The sequence below is a fragment of the Gracilinanus agilis genome, chromosome 2 (genome assembly GCF_016433145.1).
Source record: "Gracilinanus agilis isolate LMUSP501 chromosome 2, AgileGrace, whole genome shotgun sequence".
In the NCBI taxonomy this organism is placed as follows: Eukaryota; Metazoa; Chordata; class Mammalia; order Didelphimorphia; family Didelphidae; genus Gracilinanus; species Gracilinanus agilis.
Genome location: NC_058131.1, coordinates 35,281,892 through 35,303,081, shown reverse-complemented (window position 1 = coordinate 35,303,081; position 21,190 = coordinate 35,281,892). Strand labels below are relative to the sequence as shown.

Here is a 21,190-nt window from a genome sequence, read left to right as displayed (position 1 = left end):
CACACACAGCAGGCATTTTTAAAAATGAATTTATTTTTTCAGTCATACGTAGAAACTATTTTTGACAATTTTTTTCTGACATTTAAGAATTAGGATTTTCCCTTCCCTCCCTCCCCAGGTGGTAAGTAATCTGATCTAGGTTATTCCAGATCTTTCCATATTGTACACAGTAGGTATTTTTAGAGCGATTCTTATTGATTTAAAATCCGCAGGGAAGAGGAAACCCACACAACAAACGATTAACGAACCTAAGTCGAACGTTAGGGAGAAGAAAAGGAGAAGTCGACTGCTGTCCTCGTGCTGGAAGAGGACCCCAAGACCATCCCTGTGTCGGGTCTATGCGCATGCGTTTAACTCAAGCTCCCACTGGTTGGGAGCTTTCAAAAAGAAAAGCGGCGGGGGAACAGGGGCAGCTTAGGAAAGGCTGGGCTCAAGGGAGGGGGCGTGGCCTAAGAACCGGAGCCCTCCTGATTGGCTCACAGCCCTCGCGGGAAGGAGAGGGCGGTCAGGGAGGAATCCGCGGCTCAAAAGCACTCCGCCAGACGATTTTTTTTTTTTTTTTGCCCTTCCTCTTCCGAAGGTGCTTTGCCTTTTGCCCCTTGTCCGTCCTAGCTTGGGACCCGGTGAGTCCCCGAGTAACCCTAAGCTAGTGGAGACCAGGCGAAAGCGGAAGTGATGTCAGTCACGGCCGTTCCTGCATCCCTGCTCAGACTTGGATCATGTTCTTAGGGGAAATGTGGTCTGGTGATTCGTGCGCGTGTTCTGCGCATCCTGTCTCCCTAGCAATTGTACAGCCCGAGTCCACGTCATCCTCCTCGGAGATGTCTTTGATTTTCCTGAAGGGTGGGTCAGAGCTTGTCGCACACCCTATTTGCTCCCCACCCCCACATTCAGTAAACTCCAGTGATTTCCTGTTATCTTCAGGAATAAACTAAAATCCTTTGGCATTTAAAGTTCTTCACTACTTTCAGGTGGCTTGCGTTTTACTCCTGCCATGTTCTCTAAACTCCAGCTCCACTGGCCTTCTTGCTATTCCTTATGCATGATGATCTTTCTCCTGACTCCATTTCTTTGCAGGAACTGCCCTTCCTAGTTTCTCTGACTTATTTCAGAATTAATCCTGTTCTCTGTAACGGGCTTTTCCTGGTTCCTGATGTTAGTACCTTCCTTCTGAATTTAATCAAAGGCTCAGAAATCCATTTGTATAAGACTCTCTTTCTTGGTGGAAAAGAAATACTCAGTACTCTCAGATGCAGTGGAGTAGGGGGTCCAGCCCTTGGGGAAAAGAGAGATCCTAGTGTTCCGTGATCCTCCTGATTTAAAAAATTAACAAGGCCAGAGGAAAAGATAAGTATTAAGAAATCCTTTAGGGAAGGAGTTCTGTAACAGCTATTGGTTAGCAAATTGTAAGGTTTAAATTTATACTAAATAAGAGAGTTATAAAATAATATTGTGGTCATCATTTTAAAATATTATAGTTTAAGTCAAAACACCTTTTAGCATCTTTTAGCAGCAAAGAGGTGGAAAGAGTGAAAGTGTAAAATGTAGATAAAGAGACAGATTCCTAACAAGCCTACCAGCCCTTCTCCTATGAGGTCCAGCTCAGCCCAAGCAGGAGTTTCCCCAAATCCCTATCTCCACATGGATTTCCCTGTAATCTTCAGCCAGTGTTCCATCAACACAGCCTCCTTCAAAGCCAAGGCAGGAATTTCAGCCACTCACTCCAAATGCCAGAAAAGGAATAGTACCTAGGCCATGCTGGTCTTTTCTTTTATGCTCCTTTTTCCACATCACTTCCTGTCACTCCCCCTTCTTCACAAAAACCAATTGCAGTCTTTCAATTTGCCTAGCACTAGGGGAGGCAGAGGGCAGTGGCCCTTGGAGGTGTGAGCTGTCAATGTGGAGTTTTGGATGACTCAGTTTACTCTTACCTTTAAGAAACCCCAGTGCCAAGTACCCCTATTTTGGTTTGAATGCTAAGCACCTTTTTGTTTTGAAGGCTTCTCTTATTGGATGAAAGTTTTTCTCTCATGAAGCCCAGTTTCTTAATTTGACCTTTGCCTTTGATTTGTTACAGCTGACCATTCCCTAATACCATAGCTATAGGCTGCAAAGAGGTTTACACACCTGTTTGTGGTTAGTTTCTGTAGGCTTCCCAAAAGGGTATAAAGAGACTCTCAGGTTCAGTTTCCCTTTGGAGTTGGTATCTAGCATGGTATCTTCTCCCAGGGAAGAGTTGGCATCTAGTATGATGTCTTCTCCCAGGGGAGAGAGCATCTAGTGTGGTGCCTTCTCCTAGGGACTCCCAGAGTCCCAGGGCCTTTGGTTTTGTATGGTATTTTAATATGTCTGTGGTGACTAAATATTTGAACTTATCCCTATTCCTGATTAAAGAGTGAGTTTTCTGATCACTTGGTAGTTCTGGGTTATTTCCAAGTTAATAGAGCTTGCTCTAGTAAGTGACTTGTGAACTCTCATACTTAATGGTAAATAGGGATACTTTAAGTTCTTGATTTGATTAGTTAAAAATAGACTGGGGGAGAGTTAATCCTATCTTCATAAAATGAATCTCTTTTCTGGCATTTTCACAAGAAAATGCTAAAAATAATTCTAGAGATCTTTGAACCAGAGACTCCAATACTGAGTTTATATCCCAAGGGGGCAATTAGTTTTTTAAAAATCCCCATATACTCCAGAGCATTTATAGCAGCACTTTTTTTTGAAAACCAAGAATTAGAAACAAAGTAGATAGATATCCATCTAAAAATGTGATACATGAATGTAATAGAATATCACCTTGTGGTTAAGAAATGCATAGAAGCATGAAAAAGATCTGGATGAACTGATGCAGAATGAAGTAAGCAGGGCAGAGAAAACAACATGGAAAACTCTGGGCCCCTACCCTGTTCTGATTAGCAGTTTCTGATCACAGTAACTACAGCATCAATGGAAAGGATAATGTGCCAAAAATATAAAAAAAATAAATGTAACAAAAGCATAAAGAACAAGCAGGACTCAATGAAAAGATATAAGAAGATACTCCAAACCTGCCCCTTCATGGAAGTGGAAGAACTTTAGGTGTTACACATTACATGTTTTCAGACTTTTTCAGTGTTTTAATCAGTAGTATGCTTTTTTTCCTTCAAAAAATAACATTGAATATATAAAATGGCTCAGAAAGGGGGAAATATATACTCTATGATGATGTCAGAAACAGAAAATATCAATTAAAACTTTAAAAATTAAAAATAAGGAAAAACAAAGCAAAATAAAACCAAAAAAAGAGTTACAGTTTGGAAGAGGATTAGATCTTGGAAGCTGAGCTAACCACTCAAGGACCCTCATCTTGCTTCCACCTGAAGAGTTCATTCATTCTCGTGTATTTTCTAATACATTCTAATCTATGTAACTTCTCCAATTTCTCTTTGATGGTTTGCTTCAGTAAATGGATTTATTCATGAAATAGCAGTTGGTGGGAAGGAATTAAGATGGGAGTATGAATAGAGAAGCAGCTTTCCTTCTGAACTCAGACCAGTTCCTCTAGACCAGATAGATATTTATGGTCACTAACTGGCATAGTGGATAAAATGCTGGACTTGGAGTCAGGAAGACCTGAGTTCAAATGCTACCAAAGACACTCAATGGCTATGTGACCCTGAGAAAGTTAACTTAACCTCTCTTAATGTTGTTTCCCCATATATATATATAATGAGGATAATAATAGTATGTTTCTCATGCAATTGCTATAAGGACAAACTGAAATAACACGTCCTTAAATGCCAAACATATCTGAAATAGCAGACAGATATAATTCTAGCCTGATAATTTTCTCAGAAACTGGAGAAAAGAGACTAGCCTCTTCTCTAAGTCTGTCATGTCAACCCCTGGAAAACTCTTGGTCCCTGCCCTGTTCTGACTAGCAGTTTCTAATCATCCCCCTACCTCCAAGGTAAATTCCTGAGAATTTCTGCTGAGATTAATCTCTAACTGCTCCCAAGAAGACTCCAGCATATCTCAACAATTCTTCATTGTTCCCAGGCAGAGATAGCTTCAAAGCGGCTATTCTATTTACCCTACAGGTAACCTTGCCTTGGGCCTATCAGTGGCCTGCCTCTATTAGCTAGAGGTGGCTTAAACCTAACCTGTGGTTCTTCTAGAAAAGTGCTATTACTGTGTAATAAATAACTCGAGATTCCTGGCCTCTCCTTCCCCCACCCCCCTCCAGAGTATATTTTGCCTTAAATTTCCTCTTTGGATATTCACTATACCCTTGAACAGTGCAATGTCCCAGCTTGAGACCCTCTTGGCCTCCATTAAAGATGCTTTTTTTCCCTCTAGATGTGAGTGATTTATTTTAGGACATGAGAAGTTCCTTATCAGAACTCTTGCAGAACTTGTCTTTCCATAACCACCCCCAAAGTGTGCTAGTAGGGTAGGCACCACCTTTGGCTCTCCTCTCAAGTCAAGAGACATTTACTAAGTGATCATAGTGTTAGCCACTATGCTAAGCACTGGCAATTCTAGAAAAAGCAAAAAATTAACTCAAATAACATCTCTGCCCTCACAATCAAATGAGGGGAGATAACCTGCAAATAACTAGGTACAAGCAAGATACAAGATGAACTGGGTATAATTTTAGAGAGAAGGCACTAAGATTACGTAGGACTGGGAAAGGCTTCTCACAGAAGAGACTTGACAAAAGCCAAATGAGCCAGAAGGTGGAAATGAAGAAGGAAAGAATTCCAGTCTCGGGGGATACCAGTGAAAATACCCTTGTCTCCAAAGATGTGGGCCAAGCCTCAAGTCACATCTATTCATGCTACATACAAGTCGAGTCTATACATTTCGACAACCCATATAGGATAGAGATCAGATAAATGAAGCCAGGATGGGCTGTTAGTTGCTCGAGGTCACAAAGATGGTACTTGAACCCACAGTGCTCTGTCCACAGCCAGTACTCATTCTGCCCTGCCACTCTAATTGCTATATTCCCTGCCATATGGACACCTTCACTTGAGTAGCACTTAACCTGCTGGCGTTTCTCTTAAAATATGGCGGCCCACATTGGAAAACAATTTGCCAGATAGGATAAGGCCAGTCCAGAATTACGTTTCCTCTCTTCACTTTCTTTACTCTTTAAGAGAGGGGAAATTACCAGCAAAAAAGTGAAGGAACTCATCAGTCCCTGTGTTTTGAACAGGGTGAGGTGGCCAGCAAATGTCTAGTTCCAAACTTCAAATGCTCCTACTGCCCATTCTCTTCCTGTCCTCCATCCATCTTCCTTTGGCCACCAGAGGGAGATATAATCATCTCAAGCGAGATTGAAAGGGTACCGATGATAGCTTTTCAGTCAATTGTTTTTAGTATCATAGATTTAGAATTGGAAGGGATTCGCCAGCCATCTCCACAGCAATCAGATTGCCTGTTCCTGATAAACCAGCTTTCTGACTTCCCAGAGCAACCATTCTATCTGGCTCCAGCTACTCTGCAGGACCACCTAAACCCTAGAGCAGTTGCTTACTCCCTCTTGTCAACTCCTCCTACCACCTCACGCCTGTTCTTCCAATATACTGCTGCCTGATACCCTGAGACAGCAGCAACCCCAAGAGGAATTGCATCCCCGGCCATTGCCAGTTGTCTTGCCTCTTTTGCTTTCCCACTGGACTTTGATAACTCTGGAAGAGAGTGAGGCTGACAACTTTGTGAAACTTTGCCTCACTTAAATCCAGTTCATGAGAAATTCAAGATACCATGGATAGAGCACCAGGTCTGGAGTTGGGAGAACCTGGATTCAAATCTGATCTCAGACACTTCCTAGCTGTGTGACCCTTGGCAAGTCATTTAGTCCCAATTGCCTAGCCCTTGCTTTTCTGTCTTAAAATTAATACTAAGGGTTTATCATAGACTCTCTTGTTGATGTCACTTGCCCCAAGTCTATTCCAATGATCCTTCCTTCTATCTCTTCGCCAGTACCATATTGTTTTGATGACTGCTGCTTTATAGTATAGTTTAATATCTGGTACTGCTAAGCCACCTTCCTTTATGGTTTTTTTCATTATCTCCCTTGATAGTCTTGATCTTTTGTTCTTCCAAATGAACTTTGTTATAGTTTTTTTCTAAATCAGTAAAAAAGTTTCTTGGTAGTTTGATAGGTATGGCACTAAATAAGTAAATTAATTTGGGTAGGATGGTCATTTTTATTATGTTAGCTTGTCCTACCCATGAGCAATAAATTTTTCCAATTGTTTAGATCTAGTTTTAATTGTTTGAAAGTGTTTTGTAGTTGTGTTCATATAATTCCTGTCTTTGTTTTGGTAGATAGATTCCCAAGTATTTTATATTGTCTAGGGTGATTTTAAATGGTGTTTTGCTTTATACCTCTTGCTGCTGTGATGTGTTGGGAATATATAGAAATGCTGATGATTTATGTGCATTTATTTTGTATCCTGCAACTTTACTAAAGTTGTTGATTATTTCCACTAGCTTTTTAGTTGATTCTCTAAAATTTTTAAGTAGACCATCATATCATCTGCAAAGAGTGATAGCTTAGTCTCCTCATTGCCTATTTTAATACCTTCAATTTCTTTTTCTTCTCTAATTGCTACTGCGAGTGTTTCTAGTACAATGTTAAATAACAGAGGTAATAATGGGCATCCTTGTTTCACTCCTGAACTTATTGGGAAGGCTTCTAATTTATCCCCATTGTATATGATGCTTGTTGATGGTTTTAGATATATACTGTTTATTTTTAGGAAAGGTCCTTCTATTCTTATACTTTCTGGTGTTTTCAATAGGAATGGATGTTGTATTTTGTCAAAGGCTTTTTCAGCATCTATTGAGAAAATCATGTGATTTTTGTTTGTTAGCTTGTTGATATGGTCAATTATATGGATGGTTTTCCTACTGTTGAACCATCCTTGCATTCCTGGTATAAATCCCACCTGATCATGATGATTAATTTTTGGGACAAAAATCCACTATTTGACAAAAACTGCTGGGAAAATTTGAAAACAATATGGGAGAGATTGGGTTTAGATCAACATCTCACACCCTACACCAAGATAAATTCAGAATGGGTGAATGACTTGAATATAAAGAAGGAAACTATAAGTAAATTAGGTGAACACAAAATAGTATACTTGTCAGATCTCTGGGAAAGATTTTAAAACCAAGCAAGAGTTAGAAAAAATTACAAAATATAAAATAAATAATTATGATTACATTAAATCAAAAAGGTTTTGTACAAACAAAAACAATGCAACCAAAATCAGAAGGGAAACAACAAACTGGGGAAAAATCTTTATAACAAAAAACTCTGACAAAGGTCTAATTACTCAAATATACAAGGAGCTAAATCAATTGCACAAAAAATCAGGTCATTCCTGAATCGATAAATGGGCAAGAGACATGAATAGGCAATTTTCAGATGAAGAAATCAAAACTATCAATAAGTACATGAGAAAGTGCTCTAAATCTCTAATAATTAGAGATATGCAAATCAAAACAACTTTGAGGTATCACCTCACACCTAGCAGATTAGCTAAAATGACAGCAGGGGAAAGTAATGAATGTTGGAGGGGATGTGGCAAAATTGGGACATTAATGCATTGCTGGTGGAGCTGTGAACTGATCCAACCATTCTGGATGGCAATTTGGAACTATGCCCAAAGAGTGCTAAAAGACTGCCTGCCCTTTGATCCAGCCATAACATTGCTGGGTTTGTACCCCAAAGAGATCATAGACAAACAGACTTGTACAAAAATATTTATAGCCACGCTTTTTATGGGGGCAAAAAAACTGGAAAATGAGGGTATGCCCTTCAATTGGGGAATGGCCGAACAAATTGTGGTATAATCTGGTGATGGAATGCTATTGTGCTAAAAGGAATAATAAACTGGAGGAATTCCATGTGAACTGAAATGACCTCCAGGAATTGATGCAGAATGAAAGGAGTATACAGAGACTAATACACTGTGGTAAAATCAAATGTAATGGTTCTAGGTTCAAATGCAGCCTCAGACACTTCCCAGCTGTGTGACCCTGGGCAAGTCACTTGACCCCCATTGCCCTCCCTTACCACTCTTCCACCTATGAGGCAATACACAGAAGTTAAGGGTTTAAAAAAAATCAAATGTAATGGACTTCTATACTAGTAGCAATGCAATGATCCAGGACAACTCCGAGGTATTTATGGAAAAGAACACTACCCACATTCAGAGGAAGAACTACAGGAGTGGAAACACAGAAGAAAAAAACCTGCTTGACCACATGGGTTGATGTGGACATGATTTGGGATGTAGACTCTAAACGACCACCCCAGTGCAACTATCAATAATATGGAAATAGGTCTTGATCAATGACAAATGAAGAAACCAGTGGAAATGCATGTCGGTTACGGGTTGTGGGGAGAGTAAGAACACCATGGAAAAAATTTTTCTAAAAAATAAAATTTAATTTAAAAAATTAATACTAAGATGATAAGGGTTTAAAAAAGAGAGAAAGGACTAGCACTGGTTTCACTTTCACTCAATGATCTGAGTGGAGGAGTTAGAGGACAACTGTTCCCCTTTGCCACTTCCAGACTCTCCAACCACTGCTTCCATCATTCAGTTACATCTTTTTCTTCCAATCGACTCAATCAATATTTATCATCCAATCAGCCATCTAGTGGCTGTTGTCTAGTAACTTCAAGGACAATCTCCTTTCTTCCTCAATGAATTAATTAGCGATTGGATCATAGCTTTTCTCTCTTCCCCAATTCTTCAAAGTCTATCTCTAACATTTGTTATTCAGTTGTGTCTGACTCTTGGGGTTTTCTTGGCAGAGATACTGGAGTGGTGTTGACATTTCCTTCTCCAACTCATTTTACAGATGAGGAAATAGGGTTAAAAGGGTTAAGGGACTTGCCCAGGGTCACACAGCTAATGTGTCTGAGGTCAGATTTGAATTCAAGAAGATGAGTCTTCCTTATGCCAGGCCTGACACTATCCATTGCACCACCAGGCTGCCCATCTCTTCATACTGAGGTCTAGAGGTAAAGGGAGTTACCCAGGTAATAAACATTGAAAGTGGGATTTGGATGCAGGTTCTCTCAGTGGTTGGAGCCAGTAACTGGGAGGAGAAAAAGGGGTATCCAGTACCCAGTGGCTCTAGAGTCTGGTCATCTAACATTTGGCCCATGAGCCCAGGGTGGCCAGCCTGAAGCTTAGGGAAGACACTTGTTTTTATTTTATTTTAAACCCTTAACTTCTGTGTATTGACTTATAGGTGGAAGAGTGGTAAGGGTGGGCAATGGGGGTCAAGTGACTTGCCCAGGGTCACGTAGCTGGGAAGTGTCTGAGGCCGGATTTGAACCTAGGACCTCCCATCTCTAGGCCTGGCTCTCAATCCACTGAGCCACCCAGCTGCCCCCCGGGGAAGACACTTGTGATCTAGGTGATGGGGCCATAAACTTACGGGAATTCAACATCATTTTGAAAGACCTGCCATTGATAAATCAGCTGCCACAAGATGAAAGCCATGACTTGGGTCAATTAGCAGTTTTGAACAAATACTTCACCTCCTTCCACATATAGATTTCATGTTCCTCATTATAGGGAGATTTTGGATGTCCCTGCTTTAGAATGAGTCACCTTAACAGAGAACAGCAGTGAGGAACTAGGGAGAGATGACCAGGGAGCTTCAGGAAAAGGAAAAAAAGACCAGTCTGAGAAGGAATTGTGTATGGGGATAATCATGGGAGGATGCCAGGCTCAGGGAAGGACCAGGGTGCCACTCTCATGATGACCAGCAGATGTCAGTGTAAGTGGAATAGGTAGGTATAATTACATAGAGCTTGAACCTAGCCACAACATTATTATTACATTAATACTATATAATTAGTAATAAGTTATTAATTATAATAACTTTTATTTTAAAATTTTTTCAAAGTTTATTTTTATTGTGAACTTAACAAATCTGAAAAAAAACCAAGATTTCACAGTATTTGCAAAGTTTACACAGTTTACAAAGAACAGCAAGAAAAAATATTATATTAGATATTAAATTTCTATTATAATCAGGATTATTGTTGTTTTTTTAAATATATGATTAAAATTTAGCATGAGAATTCCGCTACTGCCCTGCTGGTCTATGTCTAATTTTGAACTTCCTTCTATTCACTTCTGTTATTTTTAATGATTCTTTGACACTTTTTTTTTTGTCTCTCACTCTTTCCCCATTCTCTTCCATCTTTCCCTCCACACTGAAAAAAAAGAAAGCTTTCACTTATAACAAATAAGTAAAGTATAGTCACACACAAAACAAATTCACCCATTAACTGTACCTGTAAATATGTCTTGTTATGCACCACTACTATACACCCTCTCTAATAACTCATATTTCTACAGATCTTTTTTTCATTCCAATCCTGGAAGATGATAGGGCCAAGTATTACTATTCATATTTGACAGATAAGAACACTATGGCCCAGAATGGTCCGAATCTTCATTCTGTCACTTGGTACCCATATGAACTTGGGAAAATTATTTCACTTTTCTCATTCTCAGTTTTCTCATTTTTAGTCAATCAATAAATATTTATTCAATGTTTATTCAATCTTCCAAAATGGAAGGAACTCCTTTGAGAGGTAATGATTTCTCCCCAAGAAGAGGTATCCAAGTAAAAACTGGATGTCAACTTATTGGCTCTCTCAGCAGGAAGGATTCTGGTTCAATTGTGGTGTGGACTAATGGCTTCTGGAGTGCCAAACCTGAGATTCTGTTATTCTTTCAAGGTCCAACTTAGGTATCACCTCCATGAAGTTTTCCCAAACTCCCTCAGCTGAAAACAATCTCTCCCTTTCAAAATTTTCCAAAAGCACTCTTTATTGCTCTTTTCTTGCATTACATTTATTTATTTTTTTGTATCACATCCCCCTATTTTATTGTAAGATTCTTGTGGTCAAGGGCTATTTTTTTTTACCATCTTTATATGCCCCTTCCTTAGGCATGTGCCTTATGCAGTTTTGCTGTTGTTCAGTCATTTTTCAATTGTGCCCAACTCTTTGTGATCTAATTTGGAATTTTCTTGGCAAAGATACTGGAATAGTTTGCCATTTCCTTCTCCAGCTCATTTTACAGATGAGGAAACTGAGGCAAACTGGGTTAAGTGACTGTAATGCAAGATTTCTTGCATTTGCAATGTTACCCTGGGTAATCCTGTCAGTTAGCAGAATGGAACTCTGGCCTGGTAGGTGCCACCCACAAGCCAGCTGACAGTTGCTCTGTGACTATTTAAGCCCCTGCAAACCCAACCTTGGGGTTCTGATTTCCTTGACTTCACCCAGACGCCCAGCTACTCCTGACTTCCCCTTAGGGACCCCAGGAAGGATTGAAGGGAGGTTGGGTTGTGGAACATGGGCAGGATTTTAGCTTAGAGTAGCCAAGGATAGGGATACCCCTAAACAAACTTAACAACTACAGCTGTTTAGCTGGTAGATCAAACAACATCAGGGCAGTGTCAGATTATCTCTGGCTGAGGGCTGGTTCCCTCAGCCTGACCTTACCTTCTAGGTCCATTGCCAACACTTGCCAGTCGCCCCTAGCAACAGCTTCTCAAGACCCTAAACCCTCTTACCTCAGTTTTCCCTTTCCTGTCTAAAATAAATCCCTTAGCCTGAATCAATAAGTTCCTGTAATTCCTATATCATCACCAAAGCTAAAGAAACTGAGGAGAGGACAGAATATCTATTAGTTGAGTTTGCTGAGGAGTGAAACCAAAGCCTCCATTGTAACCAGGAAGCTGAGCCCCACTTCCCACTGGGTTCTGCTCTCACCCAAAAGAAAGGCAGTTACTCCAGCAGGGAGGAGCGGCTCATTCAACATCTTGACGGAACCTACAGCTGCAGTGGAGATCGACTGGGCACCACAGCTGAGGCTGCTCAACACCGTTAGCCCCAAGTCTTCTGCTGATCTAATTACTGGCTCCCAGGCCCCTGGTGACTCCCTTTTACTACCGGCATCTTAATATCCATCACATTATTATCCATGACATGACTTGTCTAGGGTCACATAGCTAGGAAGTATCTATGGCCAGATTTGAACTCAGGAAGATGATGAGTCTTCCTGACTCGAAGCCAGGCACTCTATCCTCTGTGCCACCAACCTGCCCACCTTACACGTAGGAGGCACTTAATAAATATTAATTGAGTTGAACCAAGTAGAGATATTACTTGCATGCATTCTGGCTAGGGATGAATGCCCAGGTAATAAAGTGATACAGAACAGAGCTTAGCGTGGTAACATCTGGCCTGGCACAAAATGAACTGAAAGCAGGGATGTGTGGAGCATGTAAATTTATGTAACTGCTGAGGTAAGAAGCTGCATCAGTGAATGGTTTCCTCAAGGTACTGGCCCTGAGGTTCTCCGGCCTCATGCAGACAGTAGTGGGATGAAGGTCACACTTCTGTTGCCTAGGCATTGTATTTGGAAATGGTTTACCTCCACAGAAATAAGATATGAGGCTATATTTCTCCCGGTTGGGGATGAGAGAGCATCTGAAGTATGGACAAGTTGACCCCAAATGCCTTTCCACAAAAGAGCAGTTTTCCAGCCACCAAGGTGGACCATCAAGATTGAAGAGAGGAAAGGAATAGAGGCCACCCGAGAGGTGACAGGGATGTAAAAGCTGCCCCTGGCTCTTTCTGGAAGTCCTTCCCCATCTAAAAACTCTCTGAAGACCTCTTATTCTAAAGGTGCAGTTCAAGGGGGAATTGCAACAGACTCCCAGCACCTAGATTTCAGTTCCCATCACTGTCTCCTCTACACTGGGGAGCTCTGGACCACTTGCCCATTAGACTGGGACTCAGTTGCTTGATTGATAAAATTAAGCAGCCAGGAAGGGATGGTTGGACACTACTATCACAAAAATATTATTTGTTGATTTTGGAAAAATGGATGGGATAAAGAGCTAGTATGAAAGAGAGAGAAATTTGCCAAATGAGGAGGAGGGAGGACAATATTCTTGGGATGTCATAGGCCTTTGGTTCAGTGACTAAACTTCTAAGGGTAGGGAATGGGAGAGGAAGCAATGATCTACCTTTTAAAAAAAAAAAGCCCTAGCACCACTAATTATAATAACAAAAAATTATAAACTGCCTATATAGCTGATGATCAGGAGATGACTGAGTACATTTAGTGTTTTTGCACATTTTTGCACAATTAGAAGTTACACATATTGAAAATCCAAAGAAACATGGAAAGTTATATAAGAAATAATGCAAAAGGAAGAAAACACAACCCCCAAAAAATGTATGCACACTGACTACAACTATGTAATAAAAGAAATAACCATGATGACAATTATAGCTATGAAGTAAAATCTCATCAGAAGACTTTGAAGGAATGGGACATTTTTGTTATTAAAGCGAATACTTACATTTTTGATAAACCATTAATAATGGCATTTATATTTTCATATTTACTTGTCTTTGTTTCTGTCTATGAATTTGAATGTTTGCTTTTTTCATGATTACTAAAATCAAATTGAATAATGAAATTATTTTAAGTTTCATAATACGTCCTTTGAAGTGGAAATGTCTTGCGTATTTTTTACTGAATTTCATTCATGGGTAGGTATTCTACAATTGCACTGAATCAAGTCTATGTTAAAAAAAAAATATTGTCCGCTGATTTGGGGAAAATGAGTGAAATAAAACAGTGATGAGGAAAAGATGGAAATTTACTGAAGAAGGTAGGAGGTAGGTAATATTCCTAGGATGTCACAGGCCTTTGGCATGAAGATATTCAGACATTTGCCCCAGAGGGTGAAGGCTGAGAGGACCCACATCTGTTTGAATAAGGTGGCAAGTTTCAGCAGATGGTTTGGGGCTCTGTTCCTCTTCTGCCGGGAGAGTTCTTGTACAGGGAGGTAACAGAGATCTATCACTGTGTTGGACGTTCGGCCAAGGGACCAAGCTGGAACTTAAACGTGAGTAAAATCCCTGTTTTCCTTCTTTGAATCCCTTTTCTTGTAAGTCTGTGTGAAATGTACAAAGTCTTCTCAGTCTGAAGTTTTGAGCTTTCTTACTCAATCTCGTACAACTAAAAAGAAAATTATGGGCAAGTCAACCCATCAATCAATGGACAGTTTGTCTTTAATTCAGAGTTAGGGTCACAAAATAAAAGGAATGTGTTTGGAAAAGGAATCAGAAACACACTGTAGGTGCCAATAGGGTGAGGAGAGGAAAGCTGGGTTTTGGTATTGCCATGGTATTGAGAGAAACCACTGTGTGTACACGTTTGGCAAGGGGACCAAGCTGGAACTCAAAAGTAAGTGCTTCTTTCCATTGCTTTTATTGCTGTCTTTGTCCAGGGGATGCATTTTTCTTCCTTTTTCTGTTTGTGGGTTTGGGTGTCAGGAAAGACAACAGAAATTAGTCCTAGACCCACAGACATAGAGGAGAACAGGTAAAGGCTAGCTGTTAGCCGGTGGTTAGGTCTCTCCATCTAAACTGGATTTGGTCAATAATTGGGACTCAAGACTTGCCGCCAATCTCAGGGAAGGTTTTTGTAGAGGGGCGCAGAGAGGGGGAAGCACTGTGGTTCACTTTTGGCGGTGGGACCAAACTGGATCTAAAACGTAAGTGCCTTTTTTCTTCCCTAATTCTGCGTGAAAACTTTATATTCTTTTTGCCATTCTGGGGAAGAATCGGGGTGTGTATTCCTATTGTTTGAGGTGGACAGAATTGCTCAGTAAGATCACTAAGAGACAGAATATCCATCTGCCTCAGAGGAAAACCAATTAGGAGAGAAATTATTTACTTCTTTCTGAGTTAACCCACTCAGCAGGATCAACTGTATTTTTGTGCATTTTGACTCTAAGTACAGCATTCTGGTTTGGATTTTGCCTGCCTTGGCTACAAATTTCTTTATTGAAGGGATACATAATCATTTTTGCTTGCCTTCTAGTCCTTGGGTTTGGTGTATAATTTCTGAAGTGAATTTTCACCTCTACCTTCCAACGAGGGAGTGAAAAGAAATTTGTCTCCTCTGGCACAAAAAAATTGCCAGAATCTAGGCACTAGACCTGGCACACAAAAAAATGGCAAAGATTTTCTGGAATTAGCCAGCTCCAAAAGAATTAGTGGTAGAAGGAGGTTTTGGTTGAAGGGGAAACTAGTAAGATAGCACTGTGGCTCACGTTTGGTGCAGGGACCAAGCTGGAAATGAAACGTAAGTGAATTCTTCTCTACCTTTTTTTCTGAGATTTTGTGTCTAAATGAGCTTTATCCATCTTTTGGAGTTGTACGCTTAAGATTTGTGGTAATGTGTGCCTAAAGAGTTATAAATTTATTAAACAGAAAAATAGTGGATTTCAGGGTTTAGGGGGTAAAAATGCTAGATTGTCTTAAAATTAACCAGTGGAGTCTAGGTGAACTCTTCAACAAAAAGAAATATTCTAGAAGAGGAAAGTTAGAGATAACTGCTGGTGGTTACTTTCAGCAAAGGGACCAAACGGAAAGAAATGTAAGTGCATTTTTTATAAAATTAAGTTTAATCACTGATTTCGCTTGTTGAGTATTTTATAGAAAATATGTTTTTCTCTTTCTCCTTCTGCTTTCTTTCTTTCACTGCCTGAGTATTAATTTGTAAAATTAAGTATAGCAGATAGCTAAATATGATGTTTGTGGCCAGGTCATTAATAGTAGACTATTAGAGAAAACCAGGGATGAGTCATCATAAAGAAAGAAATATATTTTAAAATGAATATGAGGAGATCAGTTCATTTTTTTTCTTTAAAAAAAAACCCTACATATTTTATTAGACTAAACTTGAAAAATGTCCAGGTTGGGATGACTTGGCCAGAAAAAGGTAAAAATCAAAGAAATTTTGAAAAGAAGGAAAGGGAACTGATTAAAACTTGTTTTAAAATGTCTCTAGACCCTTAAAAAAAGAGCAGATTTTTAATATATTGTGTTCTAAATTTTTTAAAACTGTCAATATGTAGTCAGAAATACAAGCTCTTAACCGTGGCTCAACTAATATGATCTATGTAGTCTGAAATTGCCAGTCTGCACCATGGACATGGTTGTGGCAATCATTGCCTTCATAGAGCAATTGGTGCCCACTAATAAGACCCACAGCGGTGTCCTCCATGGACAGTTTTTACTGCTGCATAGTCTGTTTCTGATGTGGGCTACTTAGGGAGGAAATATAGAAAATTGGCATAAAGTGACCCAAAATGTGTGGGAAAGGGAATTATTTTAGAATTTAGGAGGAAATTTGTTCAACATGACATCTCCTGTTCCTGGAAACTGCAGGAATAAGCCAAAGAAAGGAGACAGAAGAGTTTAAAGATATTTTTCTTTTTTCTTTTAATTGAAAATAATTGAAAAATTATAAAATTTAATAAAAGAGTGAAGTGCTGATGAAATAAGGTGCCACACTCTTTGAGTGACACCCATATCAGAAGTGATGAAATTGAGCCGGCTGATGAATTTTTACTGAATTCATCTAATAGCCATAAAATTATTTTTATTAATTACTAAAATTATGGATCAAAGAATATAAATAATTGTGCATTTTGTAGTTCTTCCTTCACTCAAAAAATTAATGAATGTGCTAGAATTTAGGATAATAAAACTAATAAATTTAGTGAAATGATGATAGCAATAGTGGGCTTTCAGTTATAGAAATTGACTACTTATATGTAAAAAATAATTAAAAATCAAATATCTCTATTTCTAATGCCATGAAAATATAACAGATATTTTCATCTAGAAAGATATTTATATATTTAATTAGTGTTTAGAATATATTAATGATTTTTCTCTGATATGTTTAAAGAGATGATTTTTATAGAAGTGTTCCATTGACTGCTCTAGCCTGTAATGTATGACAGACTCTTGACTTCTCAGAAATTTGGGGGTTTTTTAAATCTTTTTTTAAAAAAACATTTTAAAACTGAGAAAATATTTTGAGGATGTTTCCCCTTATCAAATGTTTTTTTTTAATCTATTTAATGCCAAATAAGAAATTTGTGCCTCTAAGTCATTTCTGGAGTTTGATAAAATAAGTACAAAATCTTTATGCTCCTTAAAAGATTGAAAAGGGTCAGAACTAGAAGGGACCGGAGAGTGTGTAGAGGCTGTAGTACAAGCTTGTGCTCACTCTCATTTTACAGATGAAGAAACTGAGGTCTAGGGGGTACAATGGTTTGGTGGAGGTCACACAGTGACACAGCCAGGTCTAAAACTGTGACCTCCCACCAGGCTCCCAGACCAACACCTTTTCTGCATTTTCTCTTGCTTCTGAGTCTGATTGAGGATTTTAAACCACTTTAAGTTCTATTCAATAAAGTAAAAAAGAATCATATGTAATTTATTTTAAATGAAAAGCATTTTGAGGATGCTTTAAAAATGTAAGTTATTTTCCGCCTATGAATTTAGCTTTTATTTTTCTTTTAACCCTTACCTTCTGTCTTAAAATCAATACTAAGAATTGATTCCAAGGCAGAAGAGCAGCAAGGGCTAGGCAGTTTTAGTATTAAGTGACTTTCCCAGGGTCACACAGCTAGGAAGCAATCTGAAGTCAAATTTGAACCTAGATCCTCCCATGAATTTAGTTTTACTTATAGCTGAAAACCCACAGTTAGAGGGTGAAACACTGAGGAGAAAAGATGATTGACTCTGAAGTCAAACTAGGTTCAAACTGTGTCTCTGCATGTCTTGGGCAAGTCGTTTAGCCACTTTGTGCCTTGGTTTCTCCATCTGTAAAATAAGATTTTTACAGCCCCTGAGGTTCCTTCTAGTTCTAAGTGCTATAATTTCAAGTCAATTTGAATTGTTTGCCTTATTGGTTTATGTCTAGATTAATGATTCTGAAGATATCTGAGTACCAAAGGCTAGAAAGGGCAACCATATCAAACAATCAACACACAGAAAAGGAAGACAGTGTTGAGTAAAAATAATTCAAGCTATTTCTCAGTCTGAACTCAGGTTGTGAAACCTTGAAAACTTCTCTGTTGGACTTTCCCAGAAACGAACTCTGTTATTGTTGTTTTTTTTCCCCTGATTCTCCACCCCACCCAATTTATTCTTAATGAACCATTTTTTTGTGAGGGGGGAAAAAAACTAAGGGTTGGGGGATTGGCCTTAGGAGAAACTGCCTGCTGGTCTGTGGGCTTCCAGGTCAGTCACCAACCCAATGGGGTGGGTTGGTCGTGCAAGCTCCATGCCACCATCTGACAGCTGCTGGAAGTCAGACCTGCTTGGGGGGCCAGTTTCTATAAGGACAGGTGGCCAGACAGCCGTTGGTCCCAAGTCGCAGCCTTGCAGACAGCCTCGCTCAAAATTCCCCCAATTGTGGTTACACCCCAACAGAGCAAGGGCAGGACCTGACTTCATGAAACTCCTATGGTATGGTCCAGGGAGAGCAGAGTTGAGGAGAAGAGCTTTTGAGCTTAGATAAGAGATTTCTAAGAGCCACAGGACTACACTGATTGAATCTGGCCACCCTCAAACTAAGGGCAAGATGGGGAAGGAGAAATAATATGACATCCTCCTCAAAATTTAGAATCCTTCCAGAAGTCATATTAAAGAAGTATGATGTCTAGAGTCAAGAGAGTGGGGTTCAAATCCTGCCTCTGTCACTTACTTCTTCTGTGGTCTTGGGCAAGTATATTTAGTCTCCATTTCCTTATCTGAAAAAGGAGAGAGGGGAGGAACTAGACAGATGGTCTCTGAAGCACCTTTCCACTCTAAATCTATGATCTCTGATTCAGTCCTGGAAGAAGATAGAGAAGAATGGAAATGGACAAGGACCTCTACAGTCCATTGGCCTTGGGCCATCTTCCCTAAGTGGAAAGACCCGCCATCTTTCCTGGCTTGTGTCTGAGCTGCATGAAGGGCAGCTGTGTCTCTCTGCCTGGTTCACAGAAAACTTAGTTTAGTGTTAAATAGCTTCAAAGTAGACTGGAATAAAAAAAAGTTAGCCTGATGTCCTTTCTGCATCTCTAATATTATATATTGTGGACAAGTCCATTTTCCTATTATTAAAGCTATCTTTTTATTATTATTATTTCTTTCAGGGAGTGTGGCAAAACCTTCTGCCTTCATCTTCCAACCATCTAACGAGCAAATGCAATCAGGCACAGCTTCAGTGGTATGCCTTGTAAACAAATTCTACCCCAAAGACGCCAGAGTCGTATGGAAGGTGGATGATGTGGTCAAAAACTCAGGGATCAGCACCAGTGTGACAGAACAGGACAGCAAGGACAGTACATACAGCCTGAGCAGCACCCTGACCCTCAGTGCGAATGACTACAAAAATAGTGAGAAATACAGCTGTGAGATCACTCATGAAAGCCTGTCCTCTGCCCTAGTGAAGTCCTTCCAGAGGAGTGAATGTTCTTCGTGAGGAAGGACAACAGGGGCCCAGGGAAGGACATCCCTCCATCCCCACCCCCAAGCCTTGTCCCTTTTTCTCCCATTTGAACACCCTCTTTCTCTGCCTAATGATCAAAGGCCATTCTCCTGTTTGAAAACCTTTGGGCCTGTGGTCTCACCAAGGATCCACCCACCCCATGGCCTTCTCCATTCTTGCCTGCTTTAATCATGCCTATATTTGAAAGAAAAAAAAACAAATAAAGTCAATGAAAAGGTCCCTGCATTCTGTGTCTTTCTCTCCTCAATTTAGATTCAAAACATTTTTTTCAACTTTCTCTATTTTCTTTATAACCAAGAGATCCCCTCCAATATAGATACCCTAGAACCCTCCTGCATTTATGAAAACGCGCCACCAAGCAATCAGCTGGAGGTTGTGGGGGGCTCCCATTATCTTCCCGAGTGGCCAATGTTGCCCGGACAGTCTCAGAAGTTTGCTTCCCTTAGCCATCACTCCCTTTGTCCTGCCTTTGTCACATCCCTGCCCCTTTGTCCAAGTGTTCCTTTTCCAGGCGCTTTTCCAGGAGCTGGTCAAAACCTCTCCATGGTGCTGATGATTCTCTCATTCACAAGAGTAGCAAGGATGTGGGAGGATCTAGGGATATCACACATTTTCAGAGGAAATTCCTGAAACGTCACTTTAAACGAGTCCAGTATAAAAGTGGGTCACCCAGTGGAAACCAGGACCACCACACTTAGAGGAAGTGTTGTGTCTGGAGAGGGCCTTGACTTGGAGTCAACAAGATTTGGGTTCAAGTGCTACATCAGATGCTTATTAGTGGCGTGACCCAAGACAAGTCATTTATATTCACCGATCCTCAGTTTCCTCACTTGTAACATGAGGGAGTGGAGTCTAGGGTCCTTTGCCCTCTAGATCTATGAGTCTTTTCTGACATGATCATTTCATTTGAACCTCTAACACTGACACCCATCATCGAACTCCAAAAGCATCTGTACCAAATAGAGATGCTGACAGGACTCCCTTACTGAAGAATAAAATCTTCAAAGCATGAGGGGGTCTGACCCCAGCTAATACAAGTAAGAAGCCAAGGCAAGCACTAGAAACTCCCCAAGTTGTGATGAAGACCAGAGAGAGAAATTAGGGAAATGCTTTGAAAACATAACTCTGTAAATTTCTCCTGTTAGTTTTTCTACCCAACTTTGGTTCCAATCAATCACGAGCACTATTTAAGCACCTACTATATGCCAGGCACTGGACTAAATTTGGGGGAATACAAGGAAAGGGAAAAGAAAGTCCCTGCCATCAAGGAGCTCATGGTCTAATGGGGGAGACACATGAAAGCAACTCTGTACAAATGAGTTACATACAGGATAAACTGGAAATAATCCACAGAGGGAAGTCACTAGTTTTAATGAGAATTGGGAAAGGTTTCTTCTCAAAGAAGATTTAGTTATAGCTGGGATGTGAAAGGAGGGAGAGAAGCCAGGAGGCAGAGATGAGAAGGGAGAATATTCCAGGCATAGGGGCCAGCCAGGAAAAATGTCTAGAATCTAGTGAGAAAGTGTCATGTTCAAGGAAGGGCTAAGAATCCAGAGTCACTAGGTCAAACAAAGAGTATATAGTGGAGAGTAAGAGGTGAGAAAAAAAGGAAAGATGGTGCAGTGGATAGAGCACTAGACTTGGAATAGGGAGAACCTAGGTTCAAATCTGACCTCAGCTACTTCCTAGCTGTGTAACCTTGTATACGTCACTTAATCCCAGTTGCCTAGCCCCTGCCACTCTTCTGCCTTAGTATTGATAGTAAG

The 21,190-nt window shown here is 40.0% G+C and overlaps 1 protein-coding gene across 1 annotated transcript in view; it reads left to right on the top strand.

Annotated features, from left to right (window-relative positions):
- LOC123236692 (immunoglobulin kappa light chain-like) overlaps positions 1–19,649 on the top strand; it is a 330,984-nt gene extending 311,335 nt beyond the window's left edge. Inside the window, exons 3-4 of the mRNA XM_044663076.1 lie at positions 13,909–13,968; positions 19,069–19,649. Of these exons, the coding sequence (XP_044519011.1) occupies positions 13,909–13,968; positions 19,069–19,397 (389 nt within the window). The 3' untranslated portion in view covers positions 19,398–19,649. The remainder of the gene's footprint in view (positions 1–13,908; positions 13,969–19,068) is intronic.
- Positions 19,650–21,190: the final 1,541 nt, after the last annotated feature.